Here is a 17235-nt window from a genome sequence, read left to right as displayed (position 1 = left end):
AGGGGGGGGAGGCAGTCCTGGGAGAGACCACTGCGGGGCGGGGGGGCGGAGGGTTCCGGTAGCCGGTGCGCGGCCGCAGCTCGCGGCGGAGCCGGGACAGCGGGACACCGGGACAGCCGGGATAACCGGGACACCCCGCGGGCCCAGCCGGCGCCGATGCCGAGCAGCAGCTGACGGCGGCGGGGACGCGGAAATGGAGCCGCGGCCGGGCCGGGCCGTGCGGGCGCTGTGCGGCCTCTCCCTCCTGCTGCTCCTGCTGCCGGCCGTGCCGCAGCCCGGCCGCGCCGAGCGGGCCCCCGGCTCGCACCTGGACGAGTCGGCCATCGCAGGTGAGCAGCGCCCGCGGGCTCCGCTTCGGGGCCGTTCCCCCGCCCTCGGGCACGGGCTGCGCGCCCCGCGAGCACCGGGCACCCCGCCTGCCCCTGCCGCGGCCCGAAGTTCCACCTCCGGGCTCCTTCCGAGTGCTGCGCTGCTCGGGGCTAGGCGGCAGCGGCTGGGAGCGCCCGCCCGGCGCGGCTGAGAGAGGTGATGGGTGTTATTTACTTGTTGGTGGCAGGGAGCGGCGCACGGGCTGTTTGCAGGGCCCCCGTCCCCGCAGCCCAGCCGGGCTTTGCCCCAGCCCCGCTCCCCGGGCTCCGTGTCCTTGCGGCGCTGCCCGAGGTCAGCGTGGGAGCCCGGGGCGCCCGGGCAGGCACAGCCTGCGGCGGGCCGGGGGTCTGGGGCCGGGGAAGGGCTCGGAGCGGTGTTTGCAGGCTGCGGTTGGCTGGAAGGCGGCCGGGCAGGGCCGGGGGGAGCGGGGCACGGAGCCGGCCCCGGAGCTGCGGGACCGGCGGAGCCGCGGCACCTCGGGCCGGGAGCTCGGGGCCCGTCCCGGCCGGGGATGGGCTCTGTCACCCGCTGAATGCCGGACCGGCGCTGCTCATCCCGCGCTCCCGGAGCCCCGGGCCCGTTCGCATCCAGTCTGCTCTCCGCTAAGGAAACTGGATCTCCGCAGTCCTCCCGAAGCGAGGTTTGTGCCTCCAAGGAATTTCCAGCGCGGTTATTTTTGGAGGCCCTGCAGAAGTGTGGCAGCCTGGGTGATTCAGCTGCTGGCTGCGCTCTTGGCGAGCGGAGGCAGCCCCGGCACGGCACAGCACGGCACGGCACGGGCGGGAGCAGCCCCGGCGCTGGGCTCCAAACCCGCCCGGAGCGGCTGCTCGTGCCGGGCCGGCGCTTCGGGGCACCCCGGGCCGTGCTGGGGCTCCCAGGGCTGCGGGAGGGTGGCCGGGGACGGTCGGTGTCCCTGCTCCGTGTCTGTCCCGGGAGGCTCCGTGCCCGCTGTGCCGCAGCCCCGCGGGTCCCCCGAGCTCTCCCGACCCTTTGGGTGGGAGCTGTCGCTCCCAGCTCCCGGCAGGGCATGTCCTCAGCCCGCACAGGACACGCTTTTCCCCGTGCTTTCCCTGGAAGCAGAAGGTGGGAGGCAGAGGTGAGTGTTGGACGTGTTTGAAAGCGAAAGTGCTCGGCTTTGACACGTTTTCCAACGTGCAAAGGTGCTTTTAAAGATTTTTTAAAAAATTTTTTTTATTTTTGAAATTCTTTAACTAGGACGGCAGGATTTTAATAAGAAAATGCCAGCGCCGGGGAAGTTTCTCAGGGAAGTGTTTGCAGAGAGCAGCAGCCGGAGCTGCAGCACCTCTTGGGCTGCTGAGGTTCCTCTGCTCGCTCAGGGGATGCATCAGCAGGTTTGGCAGAGGAGCAGGGAATGATCCCGACCCCTGGGAGAGATTGTTGAGCAAGAGTGTGAAACGGGTGGGTTTACCCATGCAGGAAAATCACAGCAGGTGACCGAACCCCGGGGAAAACCAGAATTTCTCCTGGCTTTGACTCCCTCAGAGGCGAATGGAGGCCTTAATCTTGGAGCTGCAATCTTTTCCTGCCGGGATCGCTCTGGAGTTTGGTTCCAGTCGGCAGCACGGGAGCCACGGGAGGAGGAGCGGGGCTTTGGAGGCCAGGCCGGGCAGAAGGAGCCCCTGGCAGCCCCTGGGCCTGGCCCGGGCCAGGTTCGGCTCCTGCCGCTGTCACAGGATGTGTGACGGCCCCACGGCATTGTTTGCACCCGCCCTGGTTATTTTTAGCCCGAATTTGTCAGGCTGCAGCCCGGCCTGGGACCTTTTCACACCCCCTAAAAGGGGGCAAACGAGGCTCCTCAGGGACAAACTGGACTTCCAGGAATTTTTCCCCCCTTTCTGCTCATTTGCTGTACTCTGGATGTTGCCCAGATCAGCCAGGTTTGAGTGCTTTTTCTGGTCCTTATCAGAACATCCTCCGGGGCTGTGGCCCGAGTTTTACATGAGTTTTATGTGGGCCATCAAAAGTGTAACCCATTGTTTGGGTCAAATGTCGTAAATTTCATCTCATTTAAAATACAAACCTTGCTCTGCTGGCCCTTCCTCCTCAAACCACATCACCTGCAGCCAGTGTGTGGGATTTAGGGCTGTTTTTATTTTAATTGCTTGCCCTCTGTGTAGCCCAGCCCAGGTGGGCACTTCCAGGTGTGTTTGTAGGAGATCCAGGGGAAGCTGACTGTGGAGAGCTGGGGTTTGGATGGCTGGGGCTCATCCCTGGTTCCCTGCATGGTGACAGCTTCCCCCTGCAGATCCAGGGGCATCCAGATCCCCCTGCAATTACATGGGAGTGGTGCAAGTCTGCATTGCCCCGAGCCTTATTCCATTGTGCAGGGAATTCTTCCTGAGTCTGGCATCCACAGGGATCTGGGCTCCTGTGGGTGCCTGTTCTGGCATCCTCGAGGCAGGGCAGGGATTGTGGGGTGGATTTTCCCTCTTTCCTGCAGCAGCTCGGAGGTGGGCTCTGAATTCTGTGTCGAGTGGAGGTGTTTTTGGGTGATGCCTCAGGGCGGCGAGGCACAGGTTTGGTGGCTTTTCCCCTTTCACAGCAGCTCCTCTTTCTCTTCCTTTCTCCTGCCCTGTGGTTCCTGCTTCCCTGTCCTGATTCCTTCATCACAACCCCTCTTGAGTCATTGCTTTTATCTCGGTGGTTTAAAAAACAAGTTAAAACCACATCCTGGTAGTGCTGGTGCCCAAATCTGGAGGGCTGTGCCCAGGGCTGTTCCTGTGTGTGTCTGGAACACCTGGAGCTGCCCTCAAACCCAGGGAGCATCCTGTGGGACAAAGCAGGGTGAGGAAGGGGGCTGCAGCCACAGCCTGGTGACTGTCATTGATCCCAGAGGGGGAGAAGGTGAATTTCTGTGTGCCCAAGCCCTGTCTGTCCTTGCCATCCCATGGCCCAGGGGTTCATTGGAAGTGAATCCTTTGTGCAAAACCTCTGCCTTGGGAAGTGCTGGGTTTGGGCTTGAAACCAGCAGTGAGGGATTTTGTCCTGTGAGCAGGACGTGGCCTCAGTGGAGCCATGGGGAGCTCAGTGATGCCTCATCCTGGCTCTCTGTCCTTCCACAGACTTGGGGCAGTTCAAGGGACACAGTGACCCGCTGTGCCCTCCTTGCTTTGATAAAATGCCTTGCAGAGGAGACTTTGCTGATAAATCAATTCCTTGGAGGGGTTCACTGGGTGGAAGTTGCACCTGTGAGCAGCAGCTTTGGGTTGGGTGAGGGAGACAAAGCAGTTGTGGGAATACTTGGAGAGCTCTGCCAGGGAAAAGTCCATGTTCTTCCCCAGCTCAGTTGGAAGCGCAGCCTCGGCTTTCTTCACGAATGAAACTCATCTCGAGGAATTGCCATTCTGAGAGCTGGAAAAATTGTGTTTTGGCAGCAAAGTGGCCTCATGTGGAGGAGGAGGGGAGCAGGGCCGACTGGGCAGCGCTGGGGCTGCTGGGGAGCTCCTGGCTCCCTCCAGCTCATTCCCTTCCCTGCTTGGCCCAGAAACTTGGAGTAATGCTCAGCTGGATCAGAGAGAGGATCTTAATTTAATTTCTTGTAGGATTTATTTATTTGCTCCCTTGGAAAGCAGCTGTCTCCATGTCTGCTGTGCCCCCGGGGTGGTCCCATCCCTCAGGAGGGTTCAGGGGGAGCTGCTGGGGCTGCAGGGAGCTGCAGCTCCTGCTCCAAACTGGGCTTTGGGTTGGCCTTTCCCACCGTGGGGCAGGGATGCCCACATCCATGTGGAACTCCAAGGCAGCAATCCTTCTGTCCTTCCCACCCTTTGCTCTCAGGAGGGCATGGAGCAGAAAATGTGTGGGGAAAGAGTCTCCTGACATCCCTTGTGCTGCAGCTGCAGGGTCTGGGATGCCCTGGTGGTCCTGGAGTGGAGACTTATCCCAAAAGGAGTGGGAAGGAAAAGCTTCTGTGCTTCTGTGGCCTGCTCAGTTGGTGTTTGGCTCATGGGCTGCCTGGGCGTGTTGGTACACCACAATTCCCCATGGGAGCTCTCTCCTGCCCTGGGCAGGGGCTGGAGGGATGGGTGAGAGTCTGGGGCCAGTCCTGGGGAGGTGAGGCACCCTCCATGGAGCTGTGGTTCATGATCTGCCTGGCATTTGGGGAGGGAGGGGACCTAAAAGGCCATCCTGGTATTTAGGGGCTGCCCAGGGAGCTTGGCAGTGCCCATCCCTGCAGGTGTCCCCTGGGGGTGGCACTGAGTGCTCTGGGCTGGGAACAAGGTGGCCATGGGGCACAGCTGGCACTGCCTGGGCTGGAGGGCTGTGCCAGCCCCAGGGATTTGGGATTGTGGGATTTATGAGTAAAAAATCCCTTTCTGTGAGCTGGTGGAAAGCAGCACTTCCCTGGTGTCCTGCTGCTTGTCCCACTTGGAGGCTGTGCTGCTGGGGAGGCGCTGGCAGTGCTCGTGTCCCTGGTGCTTCCAACCCAGGGGCAGTGCCAGCCCTGGCCACCCTTCGGTGCTGGACTGTGCCCAGCCTGGCATTCTGCTCCCCACAGCCCTAATTACACAAACTTATTAGTGTTAAAAAAGCTGTTTGCTCCATTAATTAGCTTTGCTCTAAATCCAGAGAGGGAGAAATAAACTCCTGGCAGGCGGGAGAGTTGTGGCTCTCCCTGGCAGCTCTGGATTGCCTCTGGAAAGGCCCTTTGGGACCAGGGTGGTTCCTGTTCTGGCTGGCCCTGCTGTGGGGTACAGGAGGGGCAGGAACGTGCTGGAAACAGGAGCTGGGACCTTCACTGCTCTTGGGTGAGGGTCTGGGGATCCCACTGCCCCCAGCTGGAGAAGGAGATTCTGTCAGCCCTCCTTGTGTCAGTCAGGTCCTACTGGGGAGAAATCCTTCCCTGGCAGGGTGGGCAGGGCTGGCACAGGGTGCCCAGAGCAGCTGGGGCTGCCCCTGGATCCCTGGCAGTGCCCAAGGCCAGGCTGGGCACTGGGGCTGGAGCAGCCTGGCACAGGGGAAGGTGTCCCTGCCATGGCAGGGTGGCACCGGTTGATCCTTAAAACCCCTCCGAACCCAAACCATTCTGGGATTCTGGAATTCTCTGTCTGCTTTTCTGTTTGAACTTATGATTTCTTCTTCTCTTGAAGCACTTTTCTCATCCTTTGCCTCATCCTCACAGCAGGCAAACCTCGTGCCATGGCTGTTGTGGTTTTGGTACATCCCATTCATGGCATGGTGCATTGTCCTGTGAACTTGGAAAAATCTCTTGGAGACCTGGATTTTGCCTCAGTCCCTCTCCCTTTTGCAGTGCCAGGACCCAGAGAATGGCTCCCAGTGCCAGAGGGCAGCAATGGATGGGATCTTGGCAATGAGGAATTGTTCCCTGGCAAGTGCCCATCCCTGCAGGTGTCCCCTGGGGGTGGCACTGAGTGCTCTGGGCTGGGGACAAGGTGGCCATGGGGCACAGCTGGCACTGCCTGGGCTGGAGGGCTGTGCCAGCCCCAGGGATTTGGGATTGTGGGATTTATGAGTAAAAAATCCCTTTCTGTGAGCTGGTGGAAAGCAGCACTTCCCTGGTGTCCTGCTGCTTGTCCCACTTGGAGGCTGTGCTGCTGGGGAGGCGCTGGCAGTGCTCGTGTCCCTGGTGCTTCCAACCCAGGGGCAGTGCCAGCCCTGGCCACCCTTCGGTGCTGGACTGTGCCCAGCCTGGCATTCTGCTCCCCACAGCCCTAATTACACAAACTTATTAGTGTTAAAAAAGCTGTTTGCTCCATTAATTAGCTTTGCTCTAAATCCAGAGAGGGAGAAATAAACTCCTGGCAGGCGGGAGAGTTGTGGCTCTCCCTGGCAGCTCTGGATTGCCTCTGGAAAGGCCCTTTGGGACCAGGGTGGTTCCTGTTCTGGCTGGCCCTGCTGTGGGGTACAGGAGGGGCAGGAACGTGCTGGAAACAGGAGCTGGGACCTTCACTGCTCTTGGGTGAGGGTCTGGGGATCCCACTGCCCCCAGCTGGAGAAGGAGATTCTGTCAGCCCTCCTTGTGTCAGTCAGGTCCTTCCCTGGCAGGGTGGGCAGGGCTGGCACAGGGTGCCCAGAGCAGCTGGGGCTGCCCCTGGATCCCTGGCAGTGCCCAAGGCCAGGCTGGGCACTGGGGCTGGAGCAGCCTGGCACAGGGGAAGGTGTCCCTGCCATGGCAGGGGTGGGATGGGGTGGACTTTAAGGTGCCTCCAAGCCCAAACCAGTGTGGGATGCTGTGAATAATGAGAGTTTTGGCCTCTTTCCTGCCTTCTCCCTGTTACCAGGTGCAGCCCTGGGACCTGCTGCTTCTCCCACCCACCCTCCAGCCTCTCTTTGCTGTTGGAATTTGGGGATGTTTCCTGTGGAGGCAGCGCTGTCATGCTGAGTCTGCTCTGCTCCCGTGGCTGATCCAAGCTGGGCTCTCTGGAACTCTTTAATTTTCCTTCACCTTCATTTCCCCAGCCCCTGCAGCCGTGCCCAATTAATTTTCTGGCACCTCCAGAGCTCCAGTTGAGTTTTAGGAGCTGGTGCTGGCAGGGACAAAGGACTCTTTAATTAAAGCCATTGTTCTGTCACTCCTGCAGCACATGGGAGCCTTGAGGAGCTCCTGCCTCACGCTGTGCCAGGGCCTCACCACTGACAGGAACAATTTCTGCCCCAGATCCCATCCATTGCTGCCCTCTGGCACTGGCAGCCATTCCCTGGGTGCTGACCCTGCAGGCCTTGTCCCCAGTCCCTCTGCAGCTCTCCTGGAGCCCCTTCAGGCCCTGCCAGGGGCTCTGAGCTCTCTGCAATAATCCAAATAATACAATTAATGGCAAGGAGTGATGGCAGGACTGTGCCCAGGAGCTTTCCTGGCAGTCATGGCTGAAGTGCCCAGCCCTGCAGTGGATGGAAAACCTTGTGAGGAGCATGAGAAGTCACTGGGGAGCTGTGAGTGGTTGTGTCCCAGGACTGTCCCTGCCTGCTTGTTTTCCCTCTGTGAAATAGTACCGGGGTGCTTGTTTGTTTGGATTATGGACCTATTTTTAAGTAACCTATTTTTTCCACTTTGGAAAATGCATTAACTCACTGTGTGTCACAGACGTCTGTGGGGTTTGACTTTGGGAGCCACCAAGTGCTCCTTGGAGGTCTCTCACCACCCTGAGGGGGAGAGGGGTTGCCTCTGGCACATACATACATTTTTTTGTATACATGTTTTTATCCTCACCTTGCTGAGGTTTGCCACAATAGATATTTGCAGGATCCACAGAGGCACCTCCTGGTAAGTGCTCTTTATCCCACCAAGGAGCTCTGCACGTTCTCAGTTCTGCCACCCCTTCCCCTCCTCTGGGGTTTGGAAATTGCTGATCCCAGCAGCTCTCAGAAAGTGGAAGCAGCAGCAGTGCAGTTGGAAACGGGGATGTTTGCTAACACACACACACGTTTTGCAGGAAAAGGCACTATTTTTGTAGCCCAGTGTTTGTTTTTCCCTGAAGGATGGAGTTTTAAGGTCACTTTAATTCTTCTCTGCAGGTCTGGAGCTCCGGTGCCGTAAATTCGGCTGTTCTGGGAGGATAAAAATGCAATAAACAGGAGAACTTGAGGAATGTTCCTCTCTGAGTTACAAAGGAACAGCTTGCTGGTTGGAACAGCCTGCCCCTTCCTAGGCAAGGGAGGCTTTGGATTGCAGGAAAGGGAGGAATAATTCAGGATTAAAGCTGCTAAGCAATGCATGTGTTTAGATCTGTAAGAGTGCCAGGACATAATTAATGGGTGAGTAAGCCAAAGGGAAAAAAAAGTTATTTTTTTAACTAGATAGAGATGGATGGAGGATAGAAACTTAATTTTTGGGGGGCAGAAATAATTCTGGAAGTGTTCTGCTCCAAGCAGCTGCTGTTGTTCAGGGTGCCTGGGTGGGTTTGTTCTGGCAGTTTGGCAGCTGGAAGGCAAAAATCCACGTTTGGCACCTCGTGCTTCTCACAGAGTGGCTCCAGGACTGCAGGTGAGGTGAGGAGAGCTCCAGGCCAGGCAGGCTGTGCAAGGGTTATCCCCTCTTAATCCGTGTGTGATGGCTTTTCCCACCTGCTGGGCTGGGCTCAGGGGTTGCTGCTGAGGGGACTGATCCCATCCCAGGTGGGGCAGATCCCACTGGAGCTCCCAGCTTCCTCCTCTGGTCAGCATTTCTGGAGCAGGGTCTAAGTCCAGGGATGAAGTGTTGAGGGGAAATGGCTGGTGGAAGGTCTGAGCACCTTGGAGTGTTTTGGGAATGCAACAGCAGTTTGGTGTTCCTGGGGTTTCACACTGGGTCTGGGCTGTAAACTGCAGAATTGAGGAGATCTTTCCCAAACCTGTGGAAAGGACCAGGAAGGACGTTCTTGTCCATGCCATGCTTTATCTGTGTGGTGTGTGGCTCCGGGTGACTCTGCCTGGGGCTCAGGTCGGTTTGTCCCCAGCCAGGACTGGGGCACAGACCCAGCACAGCTGCTGGTGCTGCCAGGGGATGTGGGGGATTGGGTTGTGCCAGGCTGTGCCAGAGCAGCCCCATCTCTGCTCTGTCCTGGTACCCGGGCTCTCAGAGTTTTTGGCTTCCCAGCTCCCTCCTGGAGCCAGGCTGGCTCTCGCTGGGGGTGTGAGAGAGGCGTGAGTGCATCCTGCAGAGCTGGCAGGATGAAGAGCAGCCTCAGCTTCCTCTGGCACTCCTGCAGCCTGGCCTGCTGAGAGCCAGTTAATTAAGCTGTGTCCTGGAGGGCCTCTGGATGCAAGAGGGTGTGCTCCAAAAGTGTGGAGCTGGCAAGTGTGGAAGCCAAGCTGGAATGCTGCTGGTTTTGTGGGAATGGTGGTGGCAGCACACCTGGCAGAGGGATCTCTTGGTGGGGCAGTGATGGGGGCTGTCCCATCCCATCCTGACCTCTGCTCCTGCTGCTCCCAGAGGTTTCTCAGGGACCACACTGTTTCCTGGAGATTTGCACACTGGGTTTTGGAGATAAATAGGTTTTCCTGTTCATTTCATTTGCTGTATCATTAACACAAAGAGGGTGGAAAGGGATATTTGGGGGCATTCAGTGCTGTTCTCCCTCACTGCAGGATGATTCCTAGAGAAGTTTTCCTGACAGCAGTTAGTGTGATAAGTGGGGTTGCTGGTTATTTTTTTTCTCCCATCTTTTTATTTTTCCTCTTGGGAAAGGAGGAAAAATGTTTCATGCTTCAAAGGGTGCGGCTCAGCCCTTGGAGTTTGTCAGGTCCCTGAACGGGAATGTCTGGCATTCCTGTGCCATCCTGCAGATGGATATCTTCAGAGGTGTGCTGGATGGGGCACTGCTCTCCCTGCCACCCCTCCCTTCCCCAGGGCTGGCCTGGGGCGATGCTCCAGTGGCATGGGACCCTCTGGAGCTCCCTGGGCAGGACAGAGCTCAGGGCAGGGGACAGAGCTCTGGACAGGGCAGAGCTGAGGGCAGGGGACAGTGCAGAGCTCAGGACATAGCTCTGGGCAGGGAACAGGACAGCTCTGGACAGGACAGAACTCAGGACAGGACAGAGCTCTGGGCAGGGAACAGGGCACAGCTCTGGACAAGACAGAGTTCAGTACAGGACAGAGCTCAGGACAGAGGACAGGACAAAGCTCCGTTCGCTGCTGGCCAGAGCCTCCCGCTTGTCCAGCTGGTTTGTTTTTCATCCCAGGGCTATTTTCAGTGCTCAGCCTAACAAGGTGAAATGGCTGAGATGCTTTCCTGTCCTGGGACTTGCTGGGAGGAGGTTTCCTGCTATCCCACTATCCTGCTGTCCCACTGTCCCAGCTCATCCCAGCCAGCTCTGCAGTGCCTTTGGCTCGTCGCTGTGTTGGCAGCACTCAGGGTTTGGAGGAGCCATCTGGGCTCTGCACAGGGAGCCCCAAAGCCCGGCAGTGTGATGGCCCTGGTGCCCTCCTGAGGCTGGGAGCATGGGAGGATCCAGGACAAAGCTGCTCTGTGTGGGAGAAGCAGCAGGAAAGCCAGGATCAGCCCAGGCCTGCTGTGCCCACAGGGCTCTGGGCTGTGCTGCTCTCGGGCCCTGCCAGCAGCACTGGCACTGGGGTGGAGGGTGCCTGAGGTGTAGGAAGAGGGGGACATTTCACCCCAGCTCATCCTTACTCCCACTGACAGTGTGTAATGGATTCATCCTCATGATTCCTTTGGGGTTGGGAGAAACTTTAGCTGCTGTTCCCTGAGTGAACAGGAATTGTTCAACCAAACCCAAGTCTTGCTCTGTGGTTCAAGCTCAGGTGGCTTCTTCAGCGTCTGGGAATGCCACTTCCAATTCTTGGAGTTCCTCAGGGGCTCTGGATGTGTAACCTCGTGGTGCTGTGGGATGTGGAAGCACCAGGCTTCCTGTTCCCGAGGCAGGAGTAAGGTGCAGAGATGTCACTGCTGTGCAGAAGTCACCTGGCAGAGCAGGGACTCGAGACCCTCTCCAGGGGCAGCGTGGTGGCACATCCACATTCCCAGGAAGGCTGGGGCTTCTGACACCTGCCCTGGCCCTGAGAGTGAATCCAGCACCTTCTGTCCTAGAGAAACAAGGGAATTTGTGTTAGAAAGGAGGAGGAAAAGGGCTTTATTGTTCACTAGAGTCTTTGTGTGAGCGTAGGTAGAAATACTTGTGAAGGCTTTGGTGCACAAGGTGAGGAAGGGCTGGGTTTACTGGGGAGTATCCTGCAATGATTTAGGTTGGGAAAGCCCTTGCAGAGTTCAGCTAAGCCATGTCCCCAAGTGCCACATCCTCAGCGCTGTTAGATCCCTCCAGGGACGTGATTCCATCCCTGCCCTGGCAGCCTGGACCACTTGTGATTGGTTTGGACAAGAATTTTGAGGGAAGCTGCAGGGAAGTTCCCGGTTTGCAGCAGAGGAGGGAGGAAAGCTTGTGGTTCCTTTTCCCCTTTATGCTGCTGCTGGAAAGAATATTTTCTGCCTGGAGGGTATGGAGTGTTTTTTCCCTGAATTAATGAGGTATTAAAGAAGATCCAGAGGAGTCTGGGCTTGTCCTCCTGAGTCACCTGGGTGTTTGTGTTAGGATTTGGCAGGGAGCTTCCCTGGTAGCCAGAGTTATCCCTTTGGTAAACACAGTCCTTCAGCGTGGCTGTGGCTGGGGCTGAACGCCGAGTCAGCACAGCCCAGCAGAAATAACCCAGAATTTCACACTCTGACAGCATTTTTGCAGCTAACATCCCCAAGTGTTGCTGCTCAGACCCCAGGGCTGCTGCTCCTCCGTTCCTGGAAGAGCTGCAAGGAGAGAGCCCTGAAAAATGAGTTTAAAGAGTCAGATGTGGGTGAATGCAGAGCTCTCTGCAGATGGTTTGGTTTGCTGGTGCTCCTTGGCTCTGGGACTGGACAGGGGTTAGGAGGGATTTATCTGTGGCCTGACGATGGCTAAACTTAGTCCTGTGTGTTCTGGCTGGGCACGGAAGTGCTGCAGAGGTGACACTTCTGCTCTTGGGAAAGAAATACCACCAGTACAGCCAGTGGCTGTGTCCTGTGCTGGTACTGGTCAGGAGAGTTGACAGAGAGAAACTCAGCTTCCTTTTTTGGGTTTTGGGGATTTTTTTTCAGATCAGCCTGAAGATACAGGACTTATATGAAAAAGTAACATTTATTTTTCCTTATAAATGCTTTTTTCCCTCCAAGTGAAGTGTCCAAAACTCCGGGCAAATAAAAATTCCAGCCAGGTGATGTGGGAGTGGGATTGGCTGGGATGGGCTCTGCCCTCCTCCAGCAGGAATAGCAGCTCCAGCCCCAAACCCCCTTCCCTGGGCTGACCCCACAGCAGGGCTGCTCCACTTTGGGCATCCCTGCATAGCATGACATTGGATGGATTTCTGTGTCTCTTTCAAGAAGAGACCAGGTTCAGGTATTTTAAGAATTTTACTTTTAAACTGTTCATGAATAATTTCGTTAAGTCTCTTTTTTTTTTTTTTAATAATGAAAATATTTTATTTTTAATTTTCACATGGAAAGCTGCTGTTTTCTCAAGTTTGGCAGTTGATGTCATGCAGAAAGTGTTGGTCCCTCCCACTGTGTTTGGGAACAAGAATCTTTTTAAATAAGTCAAGGCCACTTTCTGTGATTTGAAGCACATCTCCGAGGCAGCCTCAGCTGGCTGGAAGCTGTGCTGGTCTGTAATTAACTCTGCTAAACGAAGCGTTCTGTGTTCATGGCACCCACGGACTCTGCGCTACATTCCCGGGGTGGTCCCAAACCCCTCCCAGGTGCAGTTTGAGCTGTGTGTGCTGTGCTCTGTGTGCTCTGCTGAGGGCAATTCCGAGGGAGCTGTTACTGCAGGGCACTGCTGCCATGGGGAATATTGCAGTGCCGCGTGCCCAGCCGCGGGATGGGAGCGAGGAGCGGCATCCCAGAGCCCTGTCCATGGCTCTGGGCACACTCAGCTCTGGGGTTGTGCTTTGTGAGGCTGGGCCAGGGCCGTGAGGGCAGGGAGAGCCGCGCTGGTCCCAGAGCAGGCCTGCAGCTCTGCTGGGCACGGCTCCTGCACACAGAGCTCCCACCTTCTGCCCCCTGTGCCTGCAGGATTTATGGAGCGCTGGGGAAGGCGCCTGAGCAATTTATTTGTTTGCCCTTGGAGCGCTGCTTTGAGCACTGTCTGTGCCGCGATGGGGCTCCGGGAGCGCGGCTCGGGCCCTCACACCGGCCTGGCCTGTGCTGTTCCCTGTGCAGTGATTTATCCCCTCACTGAAACTCTGAGGGTGTTTCCTTACCCCTCACACCGGCCTGGCCTGTGCTGTTCCCTGTGCAGTGATTTATCCCCTCACTGAAACTCTGAGGGTGTTTCCTTACCCCTCACACCGGCCTGTGCCATTCCCTGCCCAGGGATTTATCCCCCATCTGAAACTCTGAGGGTGTTTCCTTACCTCTCACACCAGCCTGTGCCGTTCCCTGCCCAGTGATTTATGCCCTCACTGAAACTCTGAGGGTGTTTCCTTACCCCTCACACCGGCCTGGCCTGTGCCCTTCCCTGCCCAGCAGCTGTGGGGTGGCACTGGAGCTGGGCTCAGGGAAGGTTTGGGGGGTTTCCTTCCTTGGGTTTTTGCTTACACAACATCAGTTTAAAGTGCTGAACTGCAACAGGGGTTGCATCAGAGCTCTTCCCTGTGTGCTGAGGATGAAGAGTATGTTGTCCAAGGAGTTCCCAGCTTGTCTTTTGAAGCCTCTTTATTGCTGCAAAGGACCTGGAGGATTTTGAAAAATCTATGTTCAGGGAAAGAGCATCTGAGCATCTGAGGTTTGGGATCGCTCTGAAATCCCTGCTGTTCCTAAAGCACAAGTGTGTCTCCTGGTCCTCAGGGAAGCCAGGTGTGGGAGCTGCCTCTCCATGTGGATTTTTCAGACCAAGGGTGAGGTTTCAGGAGCTGCTGGAATTGCCACTTGTCATCTCTGGAAAGCATTCCCTCCTTCCCTTCTCCCCTTCCTTCTCTCTGTCCCCCTTGACAGCACAAGAGGGAACAGCCTCAGGCTGGGCCAGGGCAGGCTCAGCTGGGCCAGCAGCAGGAATTTGCCCATGGAAAGGGTGCTCAGGCCTTGGCAGGGGCTGCCCAGGGAGCTTGGCAGTGCCCATCCCTGCAGGTGTCCCCTGCAGGTGGCACTGAGTGCTCTGGGCTGGGGACAAGGTGCCCATGGGGCACAGCTGGCACTGCCTGGGCTGGGAGGGCTGTGCCAGCCCCAGGGATTTGGGATTCCCTTCTGGTTTTGGGGATTCCCTTCTGGTTTTGGCAGCTGCTGCTCTCAGCCCCCAGGTTTCATGGCCTAGAGGTGGCACTTTGCGTTTTGTGTCATCTTGTGCTGCCCCAGCACTGCCAGGACCCTGCTGGGATGAGGATCCTCAGGGTTCCAGTGCTGCTCTTGGTCTGTATCTGTTCTAGAAAGTTCCTCTTTCCCTGATCACCCTCAGAAAACAGCTACGTTAAGAGAGGTGTTTTTTATCTGAGGGTTGATCTCCCCATTTCCTCCTCCAAAAGTAGCATTTCCATCTTCCAGTGTAGCAAAGCATAAAATTCACAATTTAATCTTGGTTCCACAGTGACTCATTTCAAGACTTTCTTTTTAAATTGTTTTTTTAGTAACAACCTTTTCAGTGAGGCAGCTCCAGGCAGGCAGGGCTCATTCACTGCTGGCACGGTGCCACTCAGAGCTGGGGTGGGCTTCTCATTTCCCCACTGGATTGAAAACCAGCAGTTTCACTTTGGGGCAGGAGGTTTAGAATTCAGGAGCACCTGCCTTGTAGGTTTGGGATCATTGCTGTTTGCCCATCCTATCCATGGAGGATTTTTTCTACCTGAGGGAGCACCTGAGGCTGGGCCAGGCCAGGCTGCAGGGCAGGGAAAGGCTCTTCCCCAGAGGTGCTGGCACTGCCCAGGCTGCCCAGGGAATGGGCACAGCCCCGAGGCTGCCAGAGCTCCAGGAGCCTTTGGCCAGCGCTGCCAGGGGTGCCCAGGCTGGGCTGGGGGCTCTGGGCAGGGCAGGGCTGGCACTGGGGGATCCCATGGGTCCCTCCAGCTCAGGGTATTCTGGGATTCTCTGATTCTCCTGGCCCTGATGTAACCCCAAGTGCTCACGTGTGGCTGGCAAGGAAGGGAAAAGACTTTCAAACTGCTGTTTTCCTAATGTGGAAATGATCTTTGCCTAATGTGAGTGACCTTTGCCTGCTAGAACAGGGATTTATTTTCATTTGTGCTGCTGGTGCTGCCCCTAAATTGCTGTTTTTCACACTCTGCCACCCTGTGTACTGTGTGGTGTCTCCTGGCAGTGACTGGGCACAGGGAAAGGAAGTACCTGGGGCTTGGGGTGATATTTTATAGTGACATTTAGTGGAAAAAAGATGTGTGGGGTTTTCTGGGAAGAGTCTTGCTCGTCCCCAGGTGTGAGTGGAGGTCAGGATTACCCCTTGAGAGCGGTGTGACTGCTCTCCTGCTGCCTGTCCTGCAAAGAGATGTCACTTTCTTCCCCGTTTAACCCCTTGTCCTGCCATGTCACTGACCGTGTCCCATGTGGGATCTGGTGGCATTCCACTGCAGAGCACTGCACAGGCAGTGATCTTGTTGTTCTTCTGGGATTCCCACTGTGGCCGTTTGTGCCTGGAACCAAACAGGTCTGTGAGCACCAAGAATAACAGAACTTGGCTTTTTTGTGGACTTGTGTTATTCACAAGCTCTTTCCTCTCCCTTCTTCCCATGCGTTTGGCTTTCTCCTCTGTGTGCCAGGATCCACATCTGCCTTGGGTCCCCCTTTGCTGCTGTCCTGATCCTTGCGAGAGGGGAATTATGCAGGAGAGTGGCTTTGCTTGAGTTTGGGGGAATTAGAGGATAGCGGGATCACTGGGATGGGTTTTTATTCCCAAAGAAGTCAAGGTGATGGCTGCAGGCTGTTGTTGAGGTTGGATAATTGAGGTTAGGGATTTCCTGTGGGATCAGCTGATGGAATCTAGGGACAGGTCTTGGAGTGCTGTCCTTCAGTGGAAGGGAAGGACTTAGCTGGGAAAGGCACGAGCTGGCTGCAGCAGCGTGGGTGGTTTGGGAGCAGCTCATCCCTTCTGGCTGGAGGAAAAGCAGATTGTGCAGTGTGTGCCATGGCCAAGCAGGGGCTGTTGTCACCCTCTTTCCTGCTCTGCAGGGCTCCTGTGAGCATGGGAATCATCAGTTCTTGGTGAGACACATGAGGGATAAATAAGGCTGGAATTGGGAGAAGTTGTCCTTGTACGGCAGCATGGGAATGGTGCTGCTTCCCTTGGAGTAGTTATGCAGAAAGTCTGGGAAGGGAGCAGGGCAGTCCTTGGAGCCTGGGCTGCTGGGGAGGAGGAGGAAGAGGCCAGGAAATGCAGGGAAGAGCCCTTCTGAAGGTCCACATTGCTCCTGGGGCCCTGGGCTCCCTCAGCCATCCTGTGAGACTGAGCTGGGCTGTGAGCCTGGATTTTGGGTCAGTCTGAGCTCTCCATCCAGGGCCTCCAGCTTGGAATGGACATGGAGCTGTGGGAACAAGTCCAGAGGAGGCCATGGAGAGGCTGGAGCCAGGCTGGCAGAGCTGGGGGGCTCACCTGGAGAGGAGAAGCTCCAGGCAGAGCTCAGAGCCCCTGGCAGGGCCTGAAGGGGCTCCAGGAGAGCTGCAGAGGGACTGGGGACAAGGGCTGCAGGGACAGCACCCAGGGAATGGCTCCCAGTGCTAAAACTAGCTTGGATGGGTCTTGGAGCAGCCTGGGACAGTGGGAGGTGTCCCTGTCCACGGCAGGGGTGGCACTGGGTGGGCTTTGGGGTCCCTCCCAACATGAGCCTTTCTGCCATTTTGCGATTTCTCAGTAAATTCTGACAGCAAGTCAGGAATTCTGTACTTCCGTTGCCTTGTCAAAGCTACCAAAATTTTTGCTTCTGTGTCTCGAGCTCTTCGTGCTGCAGGTGTTCTTTGCCCAGAGCTGGCCCTGGGAATGCTGGCTTTGGACAGGCAGTGCTGCAGGGATGGATCTGCTGGCTCAGGGGTGGCAGGATGGAACAGCAGCAATGGTGTGGGCTTTTCTTTGACTTCTAAGATTTCTTTGGCATCTTCAGTTTTTCAGGCAGGGATGACTCACTCATCCATTATGTGGTTTCCTGGCTTTCAGATTTCTCTTTCACTCCATGATTATGGCTTTGGATCCCAGTGTGCAGCAGCCAGCACTCGGTGCCGTGGGCTGGGGCTGCCTGGAGCGGTGACTCACGGCTGGCACGGGGGCTCAGGGGGACTTGGATTCCTTCCCACCCCTCACTGGGAGTCTTTCAGAGTACGCTGAACAGAAGCTATGGCTGCTCCTGGATCCCTGGAAGTGTCCAAGGCCACCTTGGATGGGGCTTGGAGCAGCCTGGGACAGTGGAAGGTGTTCCTCACATGGCAGGGGATGAGACTC

The 17235-nt window shown here is 56.7% G+C and overlaps 2 protein-coding genes across 12 annotated transcripts in view; both read left to right on the top strand.

Moving 5' to 3' along the window:
• Nucleotides 1-17235, top strand: part of STIM1 (stromal interaction molecule 1) — a 71013-nt gene that overhangs the window by 259 nt on the left and 53519 nt on the right. For 4 of the 11 annotated variants that reach the window (XM_039704261.1, XM_039704257.1, XM_039704262.1 and 1 more), the window contains exon 1: nt 11-329. In XM_039704261.1, coding sequence (XP_039560195.1) covers nt 194-329 — 136 coding nt within the window. In that variant the 5' untranslated portion in view covers nt 11-193. Of the gene's footprint in view, nt 1-6; nt 330-503; nt 526-17235 lie in introns of those variants that run through there. The other 7 variants (XM_039704256.1, XM_039704255.1, XM_039704265.1 and 4 more) reach the window with 6 other exon arrangements.
• Nucleotides 534-3637, top strand: LOC120499963. Its single transcript, XM_039704266.1, has 3 exons — nt 534-1465; nt 1585-1721; nt 1807-3637. The coding sequence occupies exons 1-3, from the start codon at nt 902-904 to the stop codon at nt 1889-1891; spliced, it is 786 nt and encodes a 261-aa protein (XP_039560200.1). The 5' UTR covers nt 534-901; the 3' UTR covers nt 1892-3637.

This window comes from Passer montanus, unplaced genomic scaffold (assembly GCF_014805655.1).
Source record: "Passer montanus isolate IOZ18808 unplaced genomic scaffold, ASM1480565v1 scaffold171, whole genome shotgun sequence".
NCBI classification, from domain to species: domain Eukaryota; kingdom Metazoa; phylum Chordata; class Aves; order Passeriformes; family Passeridae; genus Passer; species Passer montanus.
The sequence above is the reverse complement of the archived record's forward strand: the minus strand, read 5'-3'. Positions and strand labels throughout refer to the sequence as shown.